The sequence below is a fragment of the Herpailurus yagouaroundi genome, unplaced genomic scaffold, assembly GCF_014898765.1.
Source record: "Herpailurus yagouaroundi ecotype Mexico unplaced genomic scaffold, PumYag 28, whole genome shotgun sequence".
NCBI lineage: Eukaryota > Metazoa > Chordata > Mammalia > Carnivora > Felidae > Herpailurus > Herpailurus yagouaroundi.
Window position 1 is genome coordinate 36,884,388 of NW_024412376.1, and position 19,071 is coordinate 36,903,458.

A 19,071-nucleotide genomic window follows, 5' to 3' on the forward strand; every position below is an offset into this window, starting at 1 on the left:
ATAACTCAAAGTATAAAATAAATATCCACGAGTCAATATTCATATAAATAAATGACTAAATAACAAATGAGGACAAGGAGACAAATTTCCCTTGCAAAAGAATTCCAAAAAATTTATGTACATACTCCACTGTTAAGAAGGTGGAATAGAACTCCCTACTTCTTAAGCATGTACTTCACACAGTGACTTTTTTCTAAGAAGTACAATATGCAAAGGTTGGGGAAGGAGTAACTTTACAGAGGACAAACCTAATAAACCCAATCTCAAGCCAGGGGACTAAGTCAACAACAACCACTGATAATATTTACTCTTTATACAATGAGAATGTCACTTTATTCCTGTGGGTCTTCCTCCCAAAAACATATTATCCAGTCTAATCCTAAGAACAGCATCAGACAAATCTCAATTGAGGGACAGTCTACATAATACTTGACCAGTAACTCTCACAACTATCAACTTATGAGGAAACATTTTTTTTTTTTCAACGTTTATTTATTTTTGGGACAGAGAGAGACAGAGCATGAACGGGGGAGGGGCAGAGAGAGAGGGGGACACAGAATCGGAAACAGGCTCCAGGCTCTGAGCCATCAGCCCAGAGCCTGACGCGGGGCTCGAACTCACGGACCGCGAGATCGTGACCTGGCTGAAGTCGGACGCTTAACCGACTGCGCCACCCAGGCGCCCCTCAACTTATAATCAAAATCAAGGAGTCTGAGAACTGGTCAAAACCAAAAGGGCACATGACAACTAAATGTACTGGGGTATTCTGGAACAGAAAAAGGACATTAGGAGAAAACTGAAGCAATCTGAACAAACATTAGTACATATAAATATTGGTTTATGAATTGTGACAAATGTACCACACTAATGCAGTATGTTAATAACAGGGGAAGCTGGGCATGGGGTATACAGGAATCTCTACACTATCTGCAATAATTCTAAAAATCTAAAATTTTTCTAAAGTAAGAGTTTATTATAAAAGAATCTAAGAATACTGCGTTATATGTTATAGTTTTTAATAATTAATATAAACTTATATTAAGATTTTTCATACACTTAAGAAACAGTATAACTCAATTTAACTACTATTTTAACTACTATATTAAAAATAGTTATATTCAAAATCCTGTAGTCTAAAACTTCATGAACTGAAATCTTTAATACTATACACTTGGAAATTCAAGCAATATTTAGGCATGAGGTACTGAGCTAGAAGATAGGGATTTAATAACAAGCCAAAAAAGAATGTAAGATTTGGTCCCTATCTTCATGGAGTTTGGAGGCATATAATCACACACAAAATGTAAACTGTAACTGTGGTAAATGTATGATCTGGGTGGTTAGAGTATTCCCTAAGGAAACAAAACTTCTGTTGAAGTGTGAAGGATAGTTAGGAGCTAATAAGGAGCCTTGTAATGGCAAGGAGCAAAGGACTAAAAGGATTTTTTACTTTTTAGTACAAAGGACTAAAAGGTGGCCAGCATAGTTGAAGTGGAGAGTTAAGCAGAACATGGTAAATGATGAGGCTGGAGGGCAAGGGTGAGTTAAGCACTGTTAAGGAGTTTTACTTTTATCCTAGAAGCAATGGGAAGTCATAGAAAAATTGGGGAGGAGAGAAAAGTGACAATCAGATACGTGTTTCAAAATAAGCCACTATGTCTCCAGGATGGATAATGGATTAGAGAGGGGCCAAAATAGAAGTGAGCAGAGACGAATGGAGGCTACTATAGAAATTTCAGGCAAAATGATGGTAACAACTAAAGTGGTAGCAGTGGAAATGGAAAGACGTAAACAGATTCAAGAGATATTCAAAAAGTAAGAGTAATAAAACCTGTTGACGGTAACTGGGAAAGGGAGTTATTAAGGATCACTCCTAATTTTCTGTTTTGCACAACTGGAAAGATAATAGAGTCACTCACTGAAATAAGGAGCAAAGAAAAATGAACATTTGTTTTGTTTTGTGTGGGAGTGAGGGGGAAATCAATTTAGTTGTAAACATATTGTATTTGAGAGAACTTTAATATATTCAACAGAGGGTGCCAACAAGGAAGCAAGATATACAGGCCTAGAGCACAGAGATCATCGAAAACACACCCTTAGAAAAGCTGTCGTCTTTAGCCTAGAAAAGCAGCTAACTATAATCCCCAAATATCCAAGAAAAACATTAGACTTTGACCATCTGGATTTAATTAAAACAAAAGCTGAGAGAGAACATGGCAATAATATTTCATCAGCTAAAACAAAAACTGCTAGGCACCACGGGAAATACAGAGTTTTTTAAAATCTTGGTTCAATAGTACAGTAATTATGTCACTAATCATGCAGTATTTTAAGGTTTTAGCATGGCTGGCGAACATTGTTGGGAATGTTTTATACCTGTGCTGTCCAATAAAGTAGCCGCTTAGCTTCATGTGGCCGCTGAGCACCTGAAATATGACTGGTGTGACTGAGGAACTGAATTTTTAATCCTAGTTTATTTTAACCAATTTAAATACCCACACGTGGCTAGTGGCTACAGTATTAGAGCTGGTTTAGAACTTCTTCATCTATTTCATCTAATCCCCAACAACTACCCTGCAAATTAACTGTGAGTGGTTGTGGGTGATAGAGGGATTAGAGCACTAGAAACTTTCATTCCATCTGCCTACTACATTATTCGAATTTTAGTTTCAAGAATATATATTACTTGTGTAATTAAACATATTTTTAATTTTAAAAGTAATTAATATGCCACATAAAAAAATTAGGAAACACAGAAAGAACAAAATAAAAATAATCTGTACATGTATCTTTAAGAAATAATCTGCAATTAACATTTACTCGTATCTGAAGAGGATCTGTATTTTTAACACTTTTGTTAGAAGTACTTGTAGCACAATGGCCCAAGTTATTCTCTGAGTTTTATCCCATTACTCTTCTCTCCCACCCCCATCTCCAAACACCTCGGAAATCCTTTTAGACAGCCACTATCTCTGGAACTCAACCTTGAACCTGCCAAAAATAAACACAGTCCACTCGCCTGTCTCCCTTTATTACCATCACCCTTTGCCACTAATGTCACACACTTTAACTGGAACCCAATCTGTACCCCACAATGTCATGAAATCATTTAGTCACTATCATGAAAAGAGTACAAGCTTTGGAGTAGAGCAACTGAGATTGTGAGTCTGTGGTTCTCCTTTTACAGCGCCGGTGACCTTGGACTACTTACTTCTGCTGGTTTGTGTACCTGTTTCTTCATTTGTTAATAGAAAATAAGAATACTTAATATACAGTATCTATAAAGCATAATGCCTAGCCAAAGTAGCACTTAATAAACGACAACTATTATGGACTTAGGACTGCTCTACATGCCCTGAAGGTAGTAGCACTCAAACAAAACAGATAGGGGGCTGGCCATCCTGGAGGCTACATGCCACTGATTTAACCCCTAGGGACTCTTTCCACCTGGGATTTGAACTCCTGATCCATCCCTTATTAGGTGTGTGACCTTATACAAAGCACTTTAGCTAAAATCTCAATTTCTTCATTTCTAACATGGTAATATTATCATATCCACTTGATATGGCTAGAATAAAACTATGTATATGAAAACTGAGTATATGAAAGTATATAAAACTGAGTATATCAAAGTGCTTTGTAAATTATTAGATGCTAAATAAACAGAAGGTATTAAACAAGAGTAACATATTCCTCTTGTCCCAGACAAAGCTTTCCAACGAGTATGCCGAGAATGAATTACAGATGTGCTGAAATACTGACTGCCCCCTCAGCCTTCAGGGAACCAGAGAGAGCCTGAATATAGTCTGCCCTACAAATATAATCATTTTCTATGTGTGCCATGATGCAGAACAATTTGGAAGCCTTGCTCTAAAATACTATCGCATGCTAGCAGAAACTGGAGTTAGCTAACTGACTCTCTCCTCTGTATGACTTAGGCTTCATCACAAGTTCCACTGTTCTTACGGTCCTGCTTCAAAAACAGTGCCTCGCAGTTCCCTAAAGGGCTAAAGAAGATCAAGGAGCTGTTTAGTCCAATGCTATCAGAGATATACAAAAATGAAACAAGATAAAAAACTCTTAGATGAGAATATGGCAAAGATATTGCCATATTTTCACAAAAGATTAGAGCAATTTCCAGTAACACCTATCTATGACCACCGCAAGACAAAGGTTTAGAAGTCATGGAGAAGAGGAGAATCAGAGATAGGAGAAAGAGAAAAGGAATAAAGGAAAAAGAAAACATATACTTTTGTAGAAAACAGCTGAGAATCTGCAAGAATCTGAGAATTCAGTGGCTTCCATGTTTGCCTAAAGGTAGTAGGCCAAAGATGACAAGATTATTTTCAGATTCTTTCGTTTTATAGTCTTTTTCATACATCCTAGAACTAATGCTGCTGCATAGTTTTAGACTGTCATGGTCCCTAAATCATCATCTTTCATTATGTAGAACTACTCTTTCCAGTGTGTACATACATTGTTAGTTTTTTCATACATGGCCATATTATCTTAAATTCCCTGTTGAATTTATTCTTATTCTTTCCTTCATCCTGAGTTTATTCCTTTCTCCATCCCAAATTGATCATTCTCAAATGTATTTATACCTCCAGAATCTCACAAAGCCAAGTTTATTACTTAAAACCTTTTTCTCATTTACCACTCTTCATGTCATAAATGCACATACACTCCATATACACACAGATTTATATCCATCCTGATGGGAAAACTCTACCAAATAACACTCCATAAGCTTTCTCCAAGTTCATTTCTTTTGGTCATACTTTTAGATAGGACATTCAACAAGGTGTTCATCTACTGACGATTATTAAGGGAAAACATATTCTTTTCTTAACAGCTGATAGAGAAATCAGGTGAGATATCCCGAAGTCATGCCAAAAACAATGTAACGTAAACACAGCAGAAGCAGTCTAGACTAGACTAGTCTACTACTAGGTTCAATCCTGGCTCCATCAGTGTAATTTTGAGCAGATTCCTTTGGCCTCAGTTAATTGTTTAGTTTCAGTCTCTTCATTTATAAAAATGGGGATTTTAGCCACCCTGTAAAAGTTGCTGTGAGGATTAGATGAGGTAATCACATAAAGCAATTAGCATAAGGCCCGGCACATAGTAAGCAAACAAATGTTAACTGTTGGTATGGTGTCAGATATAACCTATCTTCTGACTCTGTCATTACCTTTTTAGAAAGAAGCTAATTTAGCATAATCCTCTCTTTATGAAATTATGTTTTCTTCTCCCCCAAGTGAGGATGCGAGACAGCAGGAAGTTCTCTTACTTTGTGAGAAGAATCTAGTTGCTCTGCATGAGCTTATGACAAGCTGTATAGGTTTCTGCAAGTGTCAAACATTTTACAACTTCAATCCTCGACCAATAAACACTTGGCAACCAAATCGGTAAGTTCAAGTACACACTCTAAACTCGTACTGCATTTGGAGGGATACTAACTTTTTTACATGAAAGAACAATCATTAAAACACCTGATATAGAACAGAGGGAAAGGGGATGACTAGATAAGCAGCAACATACCAAAAGTTATGAACCACGCTACTAAACCATCTTATTTGCCATTCCTAGCAAAGCCAAAGTCTAAAATAATGCCTCAAGTAAAAAACAAGAAAATGAAAGCATAGGATAACCAAAATGTAATTTTTAAATTCTGAACTGTACCAAGTAGGATGGTGACATTTAATACGTATTAAATAATAATAAACACATTAACTTATAAACCCATTGGATCTCCGCAGCATTGGCCACAAACAACTATCCCTAAAAAGAAACCTCAAAACCACAAATCAGGAACTAAGTAAGTAGGCAGTCTTACTTCCTTCTCTAGGTCTAGGAAGGAATTTAGAAACGCAGATGTTTTGAAGTAGTTAAGAGATTTCAGTTTAAAGCCTAGAATCTCTGCATTCTACTCTCCCAATACAAGCTATTTACAGTTTGAAAAAATAAAAAGCTCCACAAAAAAAAGTTGTCATTAACTTAAACAAGACACTAAGGAATAGTTTTTAACCTATCTGGAGGTTATGTACTTCTTAAGAATTTGTTTTAGAATGGACAATCCCCCCTACCTCCCTCCAAAATGCATTCAAACAAAACTGCACATACTTTAAAAGGTGGGGATGAGGAAGACCCCTGAAAGTTACAGACTTCTAGACCATGGACCCCACGCATAACTCATGATTAAGGCAAACTAATTTATCAATTTGAAAAGGAATGAAAGTAACTGAGGCAGAGATTTTCATACAAAAAATCAGAAATATTTTCTATTTTCTCAGGTAATGAGCATTAGATGTGGTGGTTGGGAGAGGGTGTTGGTCATGTTGAGCAAGGAAAACAAAAAACCATGGGACAAACAAGAAAAGTAGAGTTAAAGCAGTATTAACACACAGTCCATTGTAGTCACTCTGAGACAGCAGCAATGAAATGGCCTGCAGCCTTAACACAGGACTGTTTTAACAAAACCAATTCTGGTGCACATTTCCATGCCAATGAAGTTAATTAAATGGCTAATGTTAGCACACCCCTGTAGGTCAAAGCACAAGTTTATGAAAAGTCCTGTAAATATTCCAGTTTTCCTTATCAGATAAGAGCTGAGTTAGATGGAGTGCTTGGGTGGCTCAGTCAGTTAAGCATCCAACTCTTGGTGTGACCCAGTTCATGATCTCGCCCTGGTCGGACAGAGCCCAGAGTCCAGCTCTGAGCGCGGAGCCTATATGAGATACTCTCCCTCCCTCTCTCTCTGCCCCTCCCCCACTCGTGCTCGAGCACGCGCTCTCTTAAGGTAAATAAATAAACCTTAAAACAAAAAAAGAACCAAGTAAGAGAAATCATGTACTTTAATCTAGGAGAAAACAAAGGGAGGGTACAGAAATCCTAACAGGGGGTGGCTTAAGGATCTGTAGGAAGTATCAACTACAAACTTTTTGAGATCAATGGGTACAAGAGGGAGATGAAAGCAAAACAAAGGAAGTAATAAAGTAAAAGGGAAAACGTCTAGAAGCTGTTCTTTGAAACAAAACAAAACAGAACAAAAACCTCTTTCCTCTTCCTAGACACGTAAACAGTAACTTGGCAAAAAGGAACGGATGAGAAGACGACAGCACGACTTCCTTCCCAAACTCCAGCATTCGCTGGCCGTCCTCACAAGCACAGTCAGACTTGGGACATTTCTTAGGCAAGGCTCCTCCCTGCACCACTGCCCAGTGAACTTCTTGGAGGGACTACCAACTATCTCCATTCCTCTCACTGCGGGAGAGAGGAAGTAGGGGATGCAGTGAGCGGAGGAGAAAAATAAAGACTGGACACCAAACCTGAAGGTGGCCCACTTCGGGACTTAGCCGAGAAAGACCTGGATCCTGCCACCCCTTTTCCCCACCCAATGCATGCAAAGATGAGAGGGCGCAGCCCTGCAAGGGCCAGTCTTCCCTTTCCACCCGCTGTTTCCGGGACACCGGGGGTCGGGGCAGAAACCAAATGCCGAATACTTGGGCAGATATGTCACAGACGAGGGGCAGAAGTGTCTAGTGAAAAGTCTGGAATGGCAAGCTCCACAAGCAATGTGTCCACCCCCGCCAACTACCTCAGACCAGCCTTCCTCCTCCCACCCCCACCCCCCTCCCACTTCTTTCCCGGCGGGCCAGCACCGCCCTCACCTGTCTGCGGGGAACCCGGCAGCTCTCACGTCGAGGATTATCTTTGCCGCTGCTCTCCGGAATAGCCTCAAACCTGGCAAGAAGTGAGCGGAAACGCGACCTAGGCCTTTTCCTTCTTCCCCTCCCCCCACGCACCTCGGATCCTCGGGGGCGGGGAGCAACTGCAGCTGTCACCGCCTCACACTGACCAACCGCCGAGGACACACAGACCGGCTGCCTCTCAACCCGGCCTGCAGCACCAGCACAGAGAGCAGCGGAGCCGGAAGTGAGGAGACCGGAAGTAGCGTTGTCCTTGGCCCTGGACGGCCTCTCTCTCCCTCAATCTGGCCCGGCCCAGCCACATCTCGGTGGTGCCAGCGCGCTTCCCTTGAGGCCTCCTCCGCCCCACTCCTGGAGGCTGGCCCCGCCCCTCCCGTTGCGGCCCTAGCAACCACATCCGGGGCTCCGCCGGCGCCGTTGCCCGGGTAATTTTCTGGCTCCGGCCGAATCACAGAGGGGTGTGCGCGCGGGTCCCGATGCATCTGCCAGAGCTGGGAGCTTGCGGAAGGGCGCGCGCGGGCCTGGTCTTGAGTGGTCGGAGGTCTCCAGAAGCCCTCAGCATCCCTTCTTTCTTACTTATACACCCCAGCCTCACGCGTTAGGCGTTCCCCCTGCAGATGGTGAGCCGGCGGCGGGATGGTGGAGGTGGACGTAGCTCGCTGCCATGCGTACCACAGGAGAGCCAAAGCTTCCTTCTCAGCTGCTGGAGAGCACTTAGAAGGTTGTTTCAGTACCGCGGCGGGTGGGAGGGTGGAGGGAATGAGGGGTTAAGGGAACAGACGGGATGCGGGCGCCCCACAATCGCTTCCCCAGTGCCTGGAGCGCCTCACTCCGGCTGCGTCGCTCACGTCCACCCACTTCAGGAAGACCAGACCCCCAAGCCTGGCATCCCCTAGTTCTTGTCACTTGCTGTCTTTGTGATCACTTTCTGCCCTGCTCTCTCGCTAACGGTGGATCCCGGATACTTTTCTTTCCTGCTCCTCTTTCTTTATCCGTATGACTGATTTCTGCTTTATTTGCCCGTCCCATTTCTTCTTAAGCAGATCACTGCCCTCTCTACGGAAACCGCCGAACAATCCTTTTTCTCAGAGCCCTTTGTAGTTTACTAAGTTGAGACCCCAACCTGTACTTTGGATACTCTCCCCATCCCCGGAACTGAATGGAGGGAATGTATGGCTGTGCAGTGGTGCTAGACATACCTGAAGCTCGTTTGCCTACAGTACATACAGTTGATCCATCCACATTCATCCCCCTTCAAGGCTCCGGACTGCATTTCCTTTGACAGCCTTGGGTGCTCATTTTTACCACTTCACTTGTAGAAATGCGAAGGGTAACAGTGCATTCCGTAGAATTTACCATTCATTTACGGTCTAAAGACCGTACTTCTTACCTCCTTTATTTGTCATATTAGTTGATGATACATTTTTAGTGGCTAAGTGCCCGAAGGCAGAATTCTGCCTTTACAAATTCTAGGGAGTTTCAGCATAGTGAATCGTATATCCCTGTACAAATATCTTCCCCATAGCCATAAATGGTTAATACCCACGACAACGCAAATGTGTCAGAAGTGAGTAACAATATTTATCAGCTGAGATCTCCAGGAGACTTCCTCTGACAAAAACAGTACTCAAGTCCCAAAATGTAAATCTATGTATAAAGGACCATTATCTTAAGTGGCTCTGTCCCTAACAAAAGAGAAGAGCAAATATATATGCTAGTTCACTTAAACTGTATCTTCAGTTCTATAGCCCACTGTGGAGTTTTCTATTTAGAGCCATCCTGTTAGTCTTTTCAATTGTAAGAAAAGGATCCCAATCTAGAATAATTACTGCCGTTCTTGTATAGGAACAGAATGGAGCATAGTAGCAAAGTGCAAGTATTCTTAGAGTTCTGGAAGGGTGACTAGGAAGAGGTGCATGGCTGAGCTCAGTCGTGCTTGAATGACCTGTACGTGACTGAGTTGGCTGGTGTCTTAACGATTCCTGCCAGGTGTCTCTTGAGTTCGGGAATGTTTAACTTCATTAGAATCCGTCTAGTTATCAAATTGTTAGGCTCAGAGGTGTTTCTTGCATTGGAAGGGTGGACGCTTGCTTTAATTATTTGTCCTTAGCTGGATAGTTTCCTTGGCAGCTGCTGGCGGTTTTGCTAGAGATTCTGATGGACTTGGAACCACTTGGAACTCATCCTCATTTCTGTTTAGTGAAGGTGCTGTTAATCATGTTAGGTACCTTGGTCAGTGCATTTCTGGTACTGTGCGTGATTAGTCCTCATGCATAGTACAGGGCGACACACAGGATTAATCTTCCCATGACTTCTGCTGCTCCGAGGGAAATTAGAATGTAGGTTGGCTCAAAGAAAACACTGGAAGCTACTTCAGCTGGTGATGGAACACAGTGAAATACTATGAACTTTATTTTGGAAAAAGAAAGCAGAAGCTGGTATTTTTTGATTTGGGGGAAATTTTTGATTCTAACAGAAAGTTCTTATTTTAAATCTAACTCTGCTTAGATGGAGACCTACCTTCCTTCCTTTCTCTCTCTCTCTTTCTTTTCTCTCTTTTTTCTCTCTCTCTCTCTCTCTCTTTTTCTTTGCCCTAGAGTTTGGGGAATTCTGCCTGCCCATTCTCTTTAGGAAGAATAGAAGATTACTACTTTTCTCTAAATTGACATCTGTGTTTGGAGAGGTAAGAAAAAAGGTAATAGTTGTCTGCCATATATGTTTATGATATGAGGATTCTCTACTCATTTACCTTTGTACTGCTATTGGCTATTATTCAGCTCTTGCAAAATCAGGTGCCACTTTTTCACTTGGCTTATGGGGAACTCTGACGGCCTATATTTCATTTATTGACCAAGAAGGAAAGAGGACAACAGGTTAAAGAATATTATTCCTTTCTGAATGAATTAAATGTGCATTCGACTTTTTTTCTTTGCTTTAGATGTTAAATACTTTATATTGTTTACAAATAATACTTTCTCAAGAGAAAGTAAGAGGTGCTACCTTCAAATCTTTTCTAGGGGGATTCTGGTAATGTCACAATAATTTTATCACTCTCTATCATCAGCTCCCTTTTCATGGAGACATGTTGTGTTAATGATTGCACAATGTAATTCTCTGGAAACAAACCCTGTGTTGGAGGGTACTGATAAATGGAACATTTAAGAAGTCTGTGAATAGTAGTATGATTAGAACATAAGAGTAGTGGGGCGCCTGGGTGGCGCAGTCGGTTAAGCGTCCGACTTCAGCCAGGTCACGATCTCGCGGTCCGTGAGTTCGAGCCCCGCGTCGGGCTCTGGGCTGATGGCTCAGAGCCTGGAGCCTGTTTCCGATTCTGTGTCTCCCTCTCTCTCTGCCCCTCCCCCGCTCATGCTCTGTCTCTCTCTGTCCCAAAAATAAATAAACGTTGGAAAAAAAAATAAAAAAAAAAGAACATAAGAGTAGAAATTGTTTTAACTACAAAGAGAAAAAAACTGAAGTTATCCATAATTCCATTATCTAGAATTAACACTGAACATTTTTGTCAATGTCTTTTTTCTATAAATATATATTTTTCTACATTTATTTAACAAATTGTGATTTAGAACCTACTGTTTGCTGAGTACTAAACACGGTAGGAATAGCCATGAGCCCCTGTCCTCATGTAACTTTCAGTGTATGTTGATTTTGTTGGCATACGGTTTTGTATTTTGCTTTTTTCACTGAATATATTATGGAATTTTCTTCCAATCATTAAATACTCTCCTTCAGTGGCTCAGTAGTATTTTAGCATATATATTTCTTAATTTATTTACCTAATCCTTTTTGCTACACATTTAGGCTCTTTCCCATTTTGTCTGTAATTAAAACAACAGTGGGAGGAATATTGTTGTATGGTAAAATTCTATGATTTCCAGTGATTCTCACTTTGTATAATTCCCTCTCATTTGAACATGATAGGATATCATTCTCATTATAATGTTTTCTTACATGTACAAGGGATTTTGCAGAAGCAACCAGTTGATTTTAAGTTCATCAACAGGGAGATAATCTGGATGGGCCTAAACTGATTGCATGAGCCTTTTAAGAGCAGAGAGTTTTCTCCTGCTGGTTGCACCAGAGAAGGCAGAGAGATTCGAAGCATGAGAGAGATTTGACAGGAGAAAGGTTCTCTGTTGCTGAAATGAAAAGGGCCACAGTCGAGGACCTGAAGGAGGCCTCCAGGAGCTGAGAGCAGTCTCTGCTAACAGCCATCGAAAACTCAGGGACCTCAGTCCTACAACCACCGAAGTTGAATTCTGCAAATAACCTGAATGAACTTGCAAGCAGATTCTTCCCTAGAACCTCCAGATAAAAGTCCCATTTGACTAACATCTTGATTCTGCCTTGTGAGATCCTAAGCAGAGGACCCAGTTGAGCTCACCTGGACTTCTGACCTGCAGGACTGTGAGATAATAAGAGGGTATTGTTTTAAGCTACTAAATGCAGACATAGGAAATGAATACATTTGTAAGCTAGATTATTTTTGCATCTCAAATTATTATCTGGGGATAAAATCCTAGGCATGGACTTGCTGGATAAAAGTGATGCACATTTTTTAGATATTTTTATCATGTTACTAATTTGCCCTTTGTAAGCTTTGTACCTGTTTATATACCGCCTCATAACCTATGTTATATTCTGGCAAACACTAGATACTGCCATTCTGGTAGGCAAAAACAAAAAACAAAAAGGGTATCTCCTGGTTTGAAAGAAGATTTACATTTCTCTTATTACCAGTAGAATTGATTATTGTTTCCTTTACTTGGAGTTCACTTGGTAAGTCTTTTTTAGTGACTTGCCAATTCTTTTTCTTTAGGTAGCTTTACCATTGACGTGGAGAAAATAGTATCTAATGTGTACGGTATTTTTCTGCTGTAATATTTTCATGGAGTAGAATGATTAATGAGCATAATTGAGAGAATGGGTACTTCTGAGAAATATTAGCTACTGCCATTACTCCCTGCAAGAAATATCCCAGACATTATACTGTGCGAGAATGGAAAATGTTAGCTTCATTGGTTAAGCAGTATTGGTGCCTTGCTCTCTTCTAGGGAAAAAAAGTCTGGCTTGTCTGGCTCAGCATCAGAAATGTGGTTGTTTCGGGTATAAACATATGTTGTATATTACCATGGAAAATTATAGGTTTCACTCTTGTTTTAGAAGGAAATATATACTGTTAACTCTCAGAAAACAACTAAGATCTTCCTAAATGAACATCATTATTTTCAGTTTGATCAAGATAATCACTAATCTCTGTGTATATTATATTGCTTTATTTAAGAGGTAGTGAAGGAGGAAATTCAAGTTATTTTTTCTCTAATCCTTGTTATTTGAGATGAGAGGGTTTATTTCTAACAAATGAAATAAGGCAGAAGGAAAAAAGGAAGGAAGGAAGAAAAGAAGTAAGGAAAGAACAGAAGAAAGAAGGAAGGGAGAAGTTGGGAGAGTCCCTTTTTCTCTTGGAGAGTAGTTCTGTGTGGTTTTGTCTTAAAAAATTGTTTCTTGCTACCTCAATTTCTAAAGGTTGGTATCTTCCTAATAAGAGCAAGATATTTAAAAATGTTTATTTTGAGGGGTACCTGGTTTGCTCAATCTGTTGAGCATCTGACTCTTGATTTTGGCTCAGGGTCACGGGATCGAACCCCTATGTCAGGCTCCACACTGAACGTGGAGCCTGCTTAAGATTCTCTCCCGCCCCCCCCCGCCCCCCCCCCCCGCCCCTCACTCCCACTTGCATGCTCTCTCTCTAAATTTTTTAAAATTTAAAAAAAAATTTAAAAATGTTTATTTTGAAGTAATTGTAGATTTACAGGGAATTGCAGAAATATGTATAGGGAGGTCCCATATATGAGCAAATTTGTTTTGTTTGTTTGTTTTAATTGAATGCTCAAAGCTTATTTACTTAGAAAGGTCAGCCCACCCTAACGTTGGGATATGGTTGCTATTTGTGTTCACAGAATTCATAAAGGCCTATTCTTCTGTAGAGGTTTGATGTTGCTTTGTTGTTGTTGTTGTTGTTGGGTTTTGGATAGGCATTGCAAATGCTGCCTTGGTTGGGTGCTGGGGACACAGAGTGTACAACTATTATCAAAGGAGGCCACACCAGTGTGATCCAAAGGCACTGTAATATAGTGAAGAGAATGGTAGATTTTATACTAGTGCCCTCAACCACGTTATAACTTCATGAGCTTTGAAATTCAGTTTTATCTTCCTCCTGAGTTGTTTGAAATACAGGAAGTAAAGGTGTTTGGAAAATAAAGCCCTGGGCTATCATAATTATTATTAAGGTCTTTTTACAACAACAACAACGAAAATCCTTTACTGGTTGTAATTCCTATGATAAAAATTAACTTTTTTTAGACAACAAAGGCGGAGGAATTTTGACAAAAAGTTTTGTCAAAAAATTTTGTGCAAAAAATGCATATGACATCTTGAAACCTGGGAGAAGAGAAAAACTAGAGGAATGGAGTGCCCACACTATATCACACAGCAGTAACACCTGCTCATCAAATTAGCTTGCTACCTTGGCCTGAAGTAGGCCCGAAGCCTGTAGATTCTGGTATAGTAGGTGCTACCTGGGAAGGTAGGGGCAAGCTTATCTGGTCCATGTGACTGTTCTCACAGTACTGTTTGATTTAAGAAGATCTCTGCTTTCAGTATATGTTTAAGGTGGGATTCTTGCTTCAGTTTGCAAGTAGGATTTTGTAAAATCTTTGAATTGTGTAGATTGACACAGCCAAAGGGACGTTAGAGAGAAAATAATGATAACGAGATCATGACCAGGCATTCACTGAACACTTTGCAAGGTACTAAATACTGTGCTGAGCACGTCACACTCTCTCGTTGAATCTCATTGAATGTGCAATGACCCTGTTTGGTAGGGGCTGTAGTTACACCTATTTTACAAACAAGGAAGCTGAAGCTTCAAATGGTTAAGTAATCTACCCAGGATCCCGTAAGTACTAAATGGCAGAATCACTTGTCAACTCAGGTGTGGCTGGCACCAAAGCCCATATCCTTACACTATAATAAGCTCTATTTTACAGATAAGGAAGTGGAGGTCCTGAGACATTAAGTACGACCCATGGTCACTCTCCTTCTTACTCTTAGTCTAGGTCTTTTTCTGCTTTATACCCTTGTAAGAATTTGCTTATTCCTATGCATTTTGTCAACTATTTCTGGCCTCTGCGCGTCTGGCTGGTGTGTCAAGTTGATGGAAAAGTTACTAGGTTTGTAAGCATTTAGATAAAATAAGACTTGGATTTCTAAAATTTGTAATCAAATCACTTGTTTTGATTTTTAGTGAAGCCTTTTCTACCAGACTCCTATAAAGGAGACACTGTCTCCCATGTGCTATTAAAAGTTGAACCTTGTGACTACTGTCTGACTATGTTTTTCTTTTAGAGGAGTCAGAGGGGGCAGGCTATGACTTCATGTGAAAAATAGCCACCAAAGATCTATCCAGCATAATTTTTAGTTTTTTAATTTTGGTAAGTGCCCATTTTTAAAACAGATTAAGTTTGTCTGAATTATTTTGAAAGTATATATTACAAAACATTCAAAAGCAAGTGAGAATTCAAACGCATAGAGCAAAGCTACAGGGCTTTTTACCGAGGCCGTTGAGGAGGTAAGCCTTTCTCCTGGAAGCTTTGGTTATTATATTTTCAGAAACATGGTCCCATTCTTTTCTTTATTATTAAAAGCATAACTAATTAGTATAAATATTCTTTTTGATATTCGATTGACACATAATTGCTAAAATAAGTTGTTTGTTTGTTTTTTTTTACATTTTCAAGAGGCAGAAGATATACCGTCAGGTCCTAGAAGGAGTCTACCACTTCCTTCTCTACCCTGAAGAGACTTGGAAATTAATGGGTAACATTTTACATGAAAATTACTGAATGCTATTCCTTCTTATCTCTGAGGCCTTCTGTGGAGAATTAATAGGAGGTTGAGTGTGCATGGATAAAATGGATCATCTTAAAGGATTGAAGTTCCAAAAATATATCAGCAGGACTGGACAGGTTTGACATAATGAGATTTCTATTTTAGCTTGACTTCTGGAACTCTGAATAAACTATAAACTGAGCCGCACAGGTCCTGGGAAGGAAGTTTCTCTTCTAAAATATTCTGGTTGCATATAACATTTTCCTTATTCAGAACCTTTGAAAAAATATATTTACATCTCAATTTCCTGAGAATTAAGACTAATAGACACTTGCCAACTTTTAATATATGAAGCGGGATAGAAAGCAGCAATTTGTATCATTTTGGAAAAGAAATTTAAAGAAACAGACACCAGAAAGACGGGAAATCTCTACATAAGCACCGGTTGAGATGGCAGAAGCTTCTGTGGATGCCTCGACTCTGCCCGTAACAGTGAAGAAAAAGAAAAGTTTATCCATTGAAGAAAAGATCGACATTATAAACGCAGTAGAAAGTGGCAAGAAAAAGGCAGAAATTGCAGCTGAATATGGAATAAAGAAAAATTCACTGTCTTCTATTATGAAGAATAAAGACAAAGTTCTAGAAGCCTTTGAATCTCTGAGATTTGATCCAAAGAGAAAAAGACTGAGAACTGCTTTTTACACAGATCTGGAAGAGGCATTAATGAGGTGGTATCGAATTGCTCAGTGTCTAAATGTACCAGTTAATGGTCCAATGCTACGTCTAAAAGCTAATGATTTTGCACAGAAACTGGGACATAATGATTTTAAGTGCAGTAACGGTTGGCTGGATCGCTTTAAATCCAGGTATGGTTTAGTATTCAGAGCTCAACCTGTGGAAGCTACAGGTGTTTCAGTAGACCCTTCAACTGTCTGGCACCAAAATGTACTTCCTTATTATTTAAATGATTATCATCCTAAAAATGTTTTTAATATAAAAGAGACTGGGCTGCTTTATCGAATGTTACCTACAAATACATTTGCATTTAAAGGAGAAACCTGCTCGATTGGAAAGTTATGCAAAGACAGAATAACTCTAGTGGTTGGGACAAACATGGATGGCTCAGAGAAACTTCCTTTGCTCATCATTGGAAAACACAGAAATCCACACTGTTTCAAAGGTATAAAATCATTGCCTGTGTGTTATGAAGCTAACAGGATGGCATGGATGACCTCAGATGTGTTTGAACAATGGATGCGGAAGCTCGATGAGAAATTTCAAGCCCAGCAACGAAGAGTGGTGATCTTTGTTGATTCTTTTCCTTCACATCCAGAGGTAAAGAACCTAAAGTCCATTGAGTTAGCATTCTTTCCATCATGTGTATCTTCCAAATTTATAGCTATGAAACAAGGTGTTATTAAAAGCCTTAAAATCAAATATCGACATTGTCTTATCAAAAAATTTTTAAGCTCTGTTGAAGGCAGCAAAGAATTTACATTTTCCCTACTAGACGCAGTTGATACTTTGCACCTTTGCTGGAGGGCTGTAACCCCCGAGACTATTGTTAAGAGCTATGAAGAGGCAGGATTCAAATCTCAAAAGGGAGAAAGTGACAAGACAAATGCAGAGACAGACACTGGTCTTGATTTGGTTGCCCATGCTCAGGCAGCAGGTGTGGAATTTCCTGAAGGTTTATCTCTAGAAGAGTATGCTGCCCTCGATGATGATTTGGAGACGTGCGAAGCGGCACCAAAAGGTGATTCTGTGTGGACCGAAGAGAGTAAATCAGATGAAACTGGGCTTTATACTTCTGATGAAGAGGATGATGGTGGATCTCTAGGAACTGAGCTCCCTTTACCATCAAAAAATGAGGCCATAACTGCTTTAGATACTCTTAAAAGTTTTCTTAGAAGTCAAGATATGAATGAGGAGCTTCATAATTCTTTAGCAGACCTTGAAATTTTTATTAACTCATCATCTAAATAATTATTTGTGGTATAACATCTTTTCCTAATGTATTTTACTAGATGAGGTATATGAAGGGAAACTACCACTTAAACACAAAAAATTTAAAAACTAGCAATCTTTAGTTTAATTGCACATGTCTTTGACCTGAATAGCAAAGTTGCCCTAGGTAGATTAAATAAAGAGTAAATAAATGAAAAATATGAATTTCAACTTACCAAGGTTTTGGGGAGTAGAAACTGTATTACAGAGGCCTTGTACTTGAAATATATGGTACATATGTCAAAAATAGAAAACTCTCCAGCTATTTGATTCATACAGGTTGAATTGGTGATTGCTATTTTTCTCTTTTTTTTTTAAAGCACAGATCATGTTCTAGAATATTTTAATTTATCTACCTCGTCTAGGAAATAAAATAGCTATTACTTAGATATTTATTTTTATAAAGACATATATTCTAGCCTCATATCAAGTATTAATTTTAAATTACTTTATTTTTCTTGTAACTAGCGTATCTTGCTAACAGGAAATTATGAATAAGCACTGAAAATAAAACCTGACCCAATTATATACCAAAATGATTAAAAATATATGTCTCACTACTTTCCAGTTATTTCTATATAAGGTCAAATGAAAGACTATGACCTTATTAGATTCTTTCTGTCATCTATAACCAGAAGATGATATAGTTTCTTCCTAAATATTTATATGTATGTGTGTACATTTAATAGAAAAATACATTACTGAAACATTTGTTGAATTCTTATAATATATTTTAATAAGATTACTCTTCAAAAGTATATATGAAGATATATATGCAGTTACTAAAACAGAAAATATCTTATGTGGTTCTTATGTTTCTAATTTTAACAGCTGAAACTTTTAATCTATAATATTTAATTATTTCTTGATTTTACTGAATTTTATTTTCAGGAAAAACTGAGTGTTTTCAGCATATTTTGATATATTTAATCTTTTTTTCTTTCAAATTGTATTAAATTTCTGTTTTGAGGAAGTTTTGTCTATAGAATATTTGAAAATACTGTATGAAATTATTTACTCTCCATCCATAAAATCGTCTTTAAAACTAGAAAAATATCATGTGTCAGACTTTTCTGTTGTTACATTTTAAAAGTCATGCTTATTTAATGTATTACATATAAGTTAGGGTACCCTTTGAAAAATATTTTGGAAAAGTGTAAAATATTATACAGATTATTTTTATTATGAATTATTAGTCTGCCAACATAAGACACATTTGGAAGGAAATATTTATAGAAAGTATTTTTATTTTCCACTGTTGATTTACTCTGCTTTTGAGATTTAGTAAGAGTAAGCCTTAAAAATATATTAAGCTGAAGGAAATTTCTCATAGAGTGAAATATAGATTACTTAAACTTAATTGAAAACATTTTAATTAATGATTTGATTTCAAATTTTAGCGTGATTGGAATTGTGTACCTAAATCATGGCCCTTAATCTCTCTTAA

The 19,071-nt window shown here is 38.7% G+C and overlaps 2 protein-coding genes across 12 annotated transcripts in view; one reads left to right on the plus strand and one right to left on the minus strand.

Moving 5' to 3' along the window:
* The window catches only part of ARFIP1 (ARF interacting protein 1), a 126,990-nt gene extending 119,072 nt beyond the window's left edge, over window positions 1–7,918 (minus strand). For 2 of the 9 annotated variants that reach the window (XM_040472241.1, XM_040472220.1), the window contains exon 1: window positions 7,674–7,908. The gene's annotated coding sequence lies outside the window, so the exon portion shown is untranslated. Of the gene's footprint in view, window positions 1–7,673 lie in introns of all 9 variants that reach the window. The other 7 variants (XM_040472273.1, XM_040472236.1, XM_040472267.1 and 4 more) reach the window with 7 other exon arrangements.
* An 80-nt stretch (window positions 7,919–7,998) lies between these two features.
* On the plus strand, window positions 7,999–18,454 carry TIGD4 (tigger transposable element derived 4). 3 transcript variants are annotated; one of them, XM_040472194.1, is made up of 2 exons: window positions 7,999–8,433; window positions 15,527–18,454. In XM_040472194.1, the coding sequence occupies exon 2, from the start codon at window positions 16,068–16,070 to the stop codon at window positions 17,601–17,603; it is 1,536 nt and encodes a 511-aa protein (XP_040328128.1). In that variant the 5' UTR covers window positions 7,999–8,433; window positions 15,527–16,067; the 3' UTR covers window positions 17,604–18,454. The 3 variants fall into 3 exon arrangements, with proteins under 3 accessions (XP_040328128.1, XP_040328140.1, XP_040328131.1); XM_040472206.1 differs by lacking the exon at window positions 7,999–8,433 and adding an exon at window positions 8,455–10,407; XM_040472197.1 differs by lacking the exon at window positions 7,999–8,433 and adding an exon at window positions 8,455–10,395.
* The last annotated feature ends 617 nt before the right edge of the window (window positions 18,455–19,071 follow it).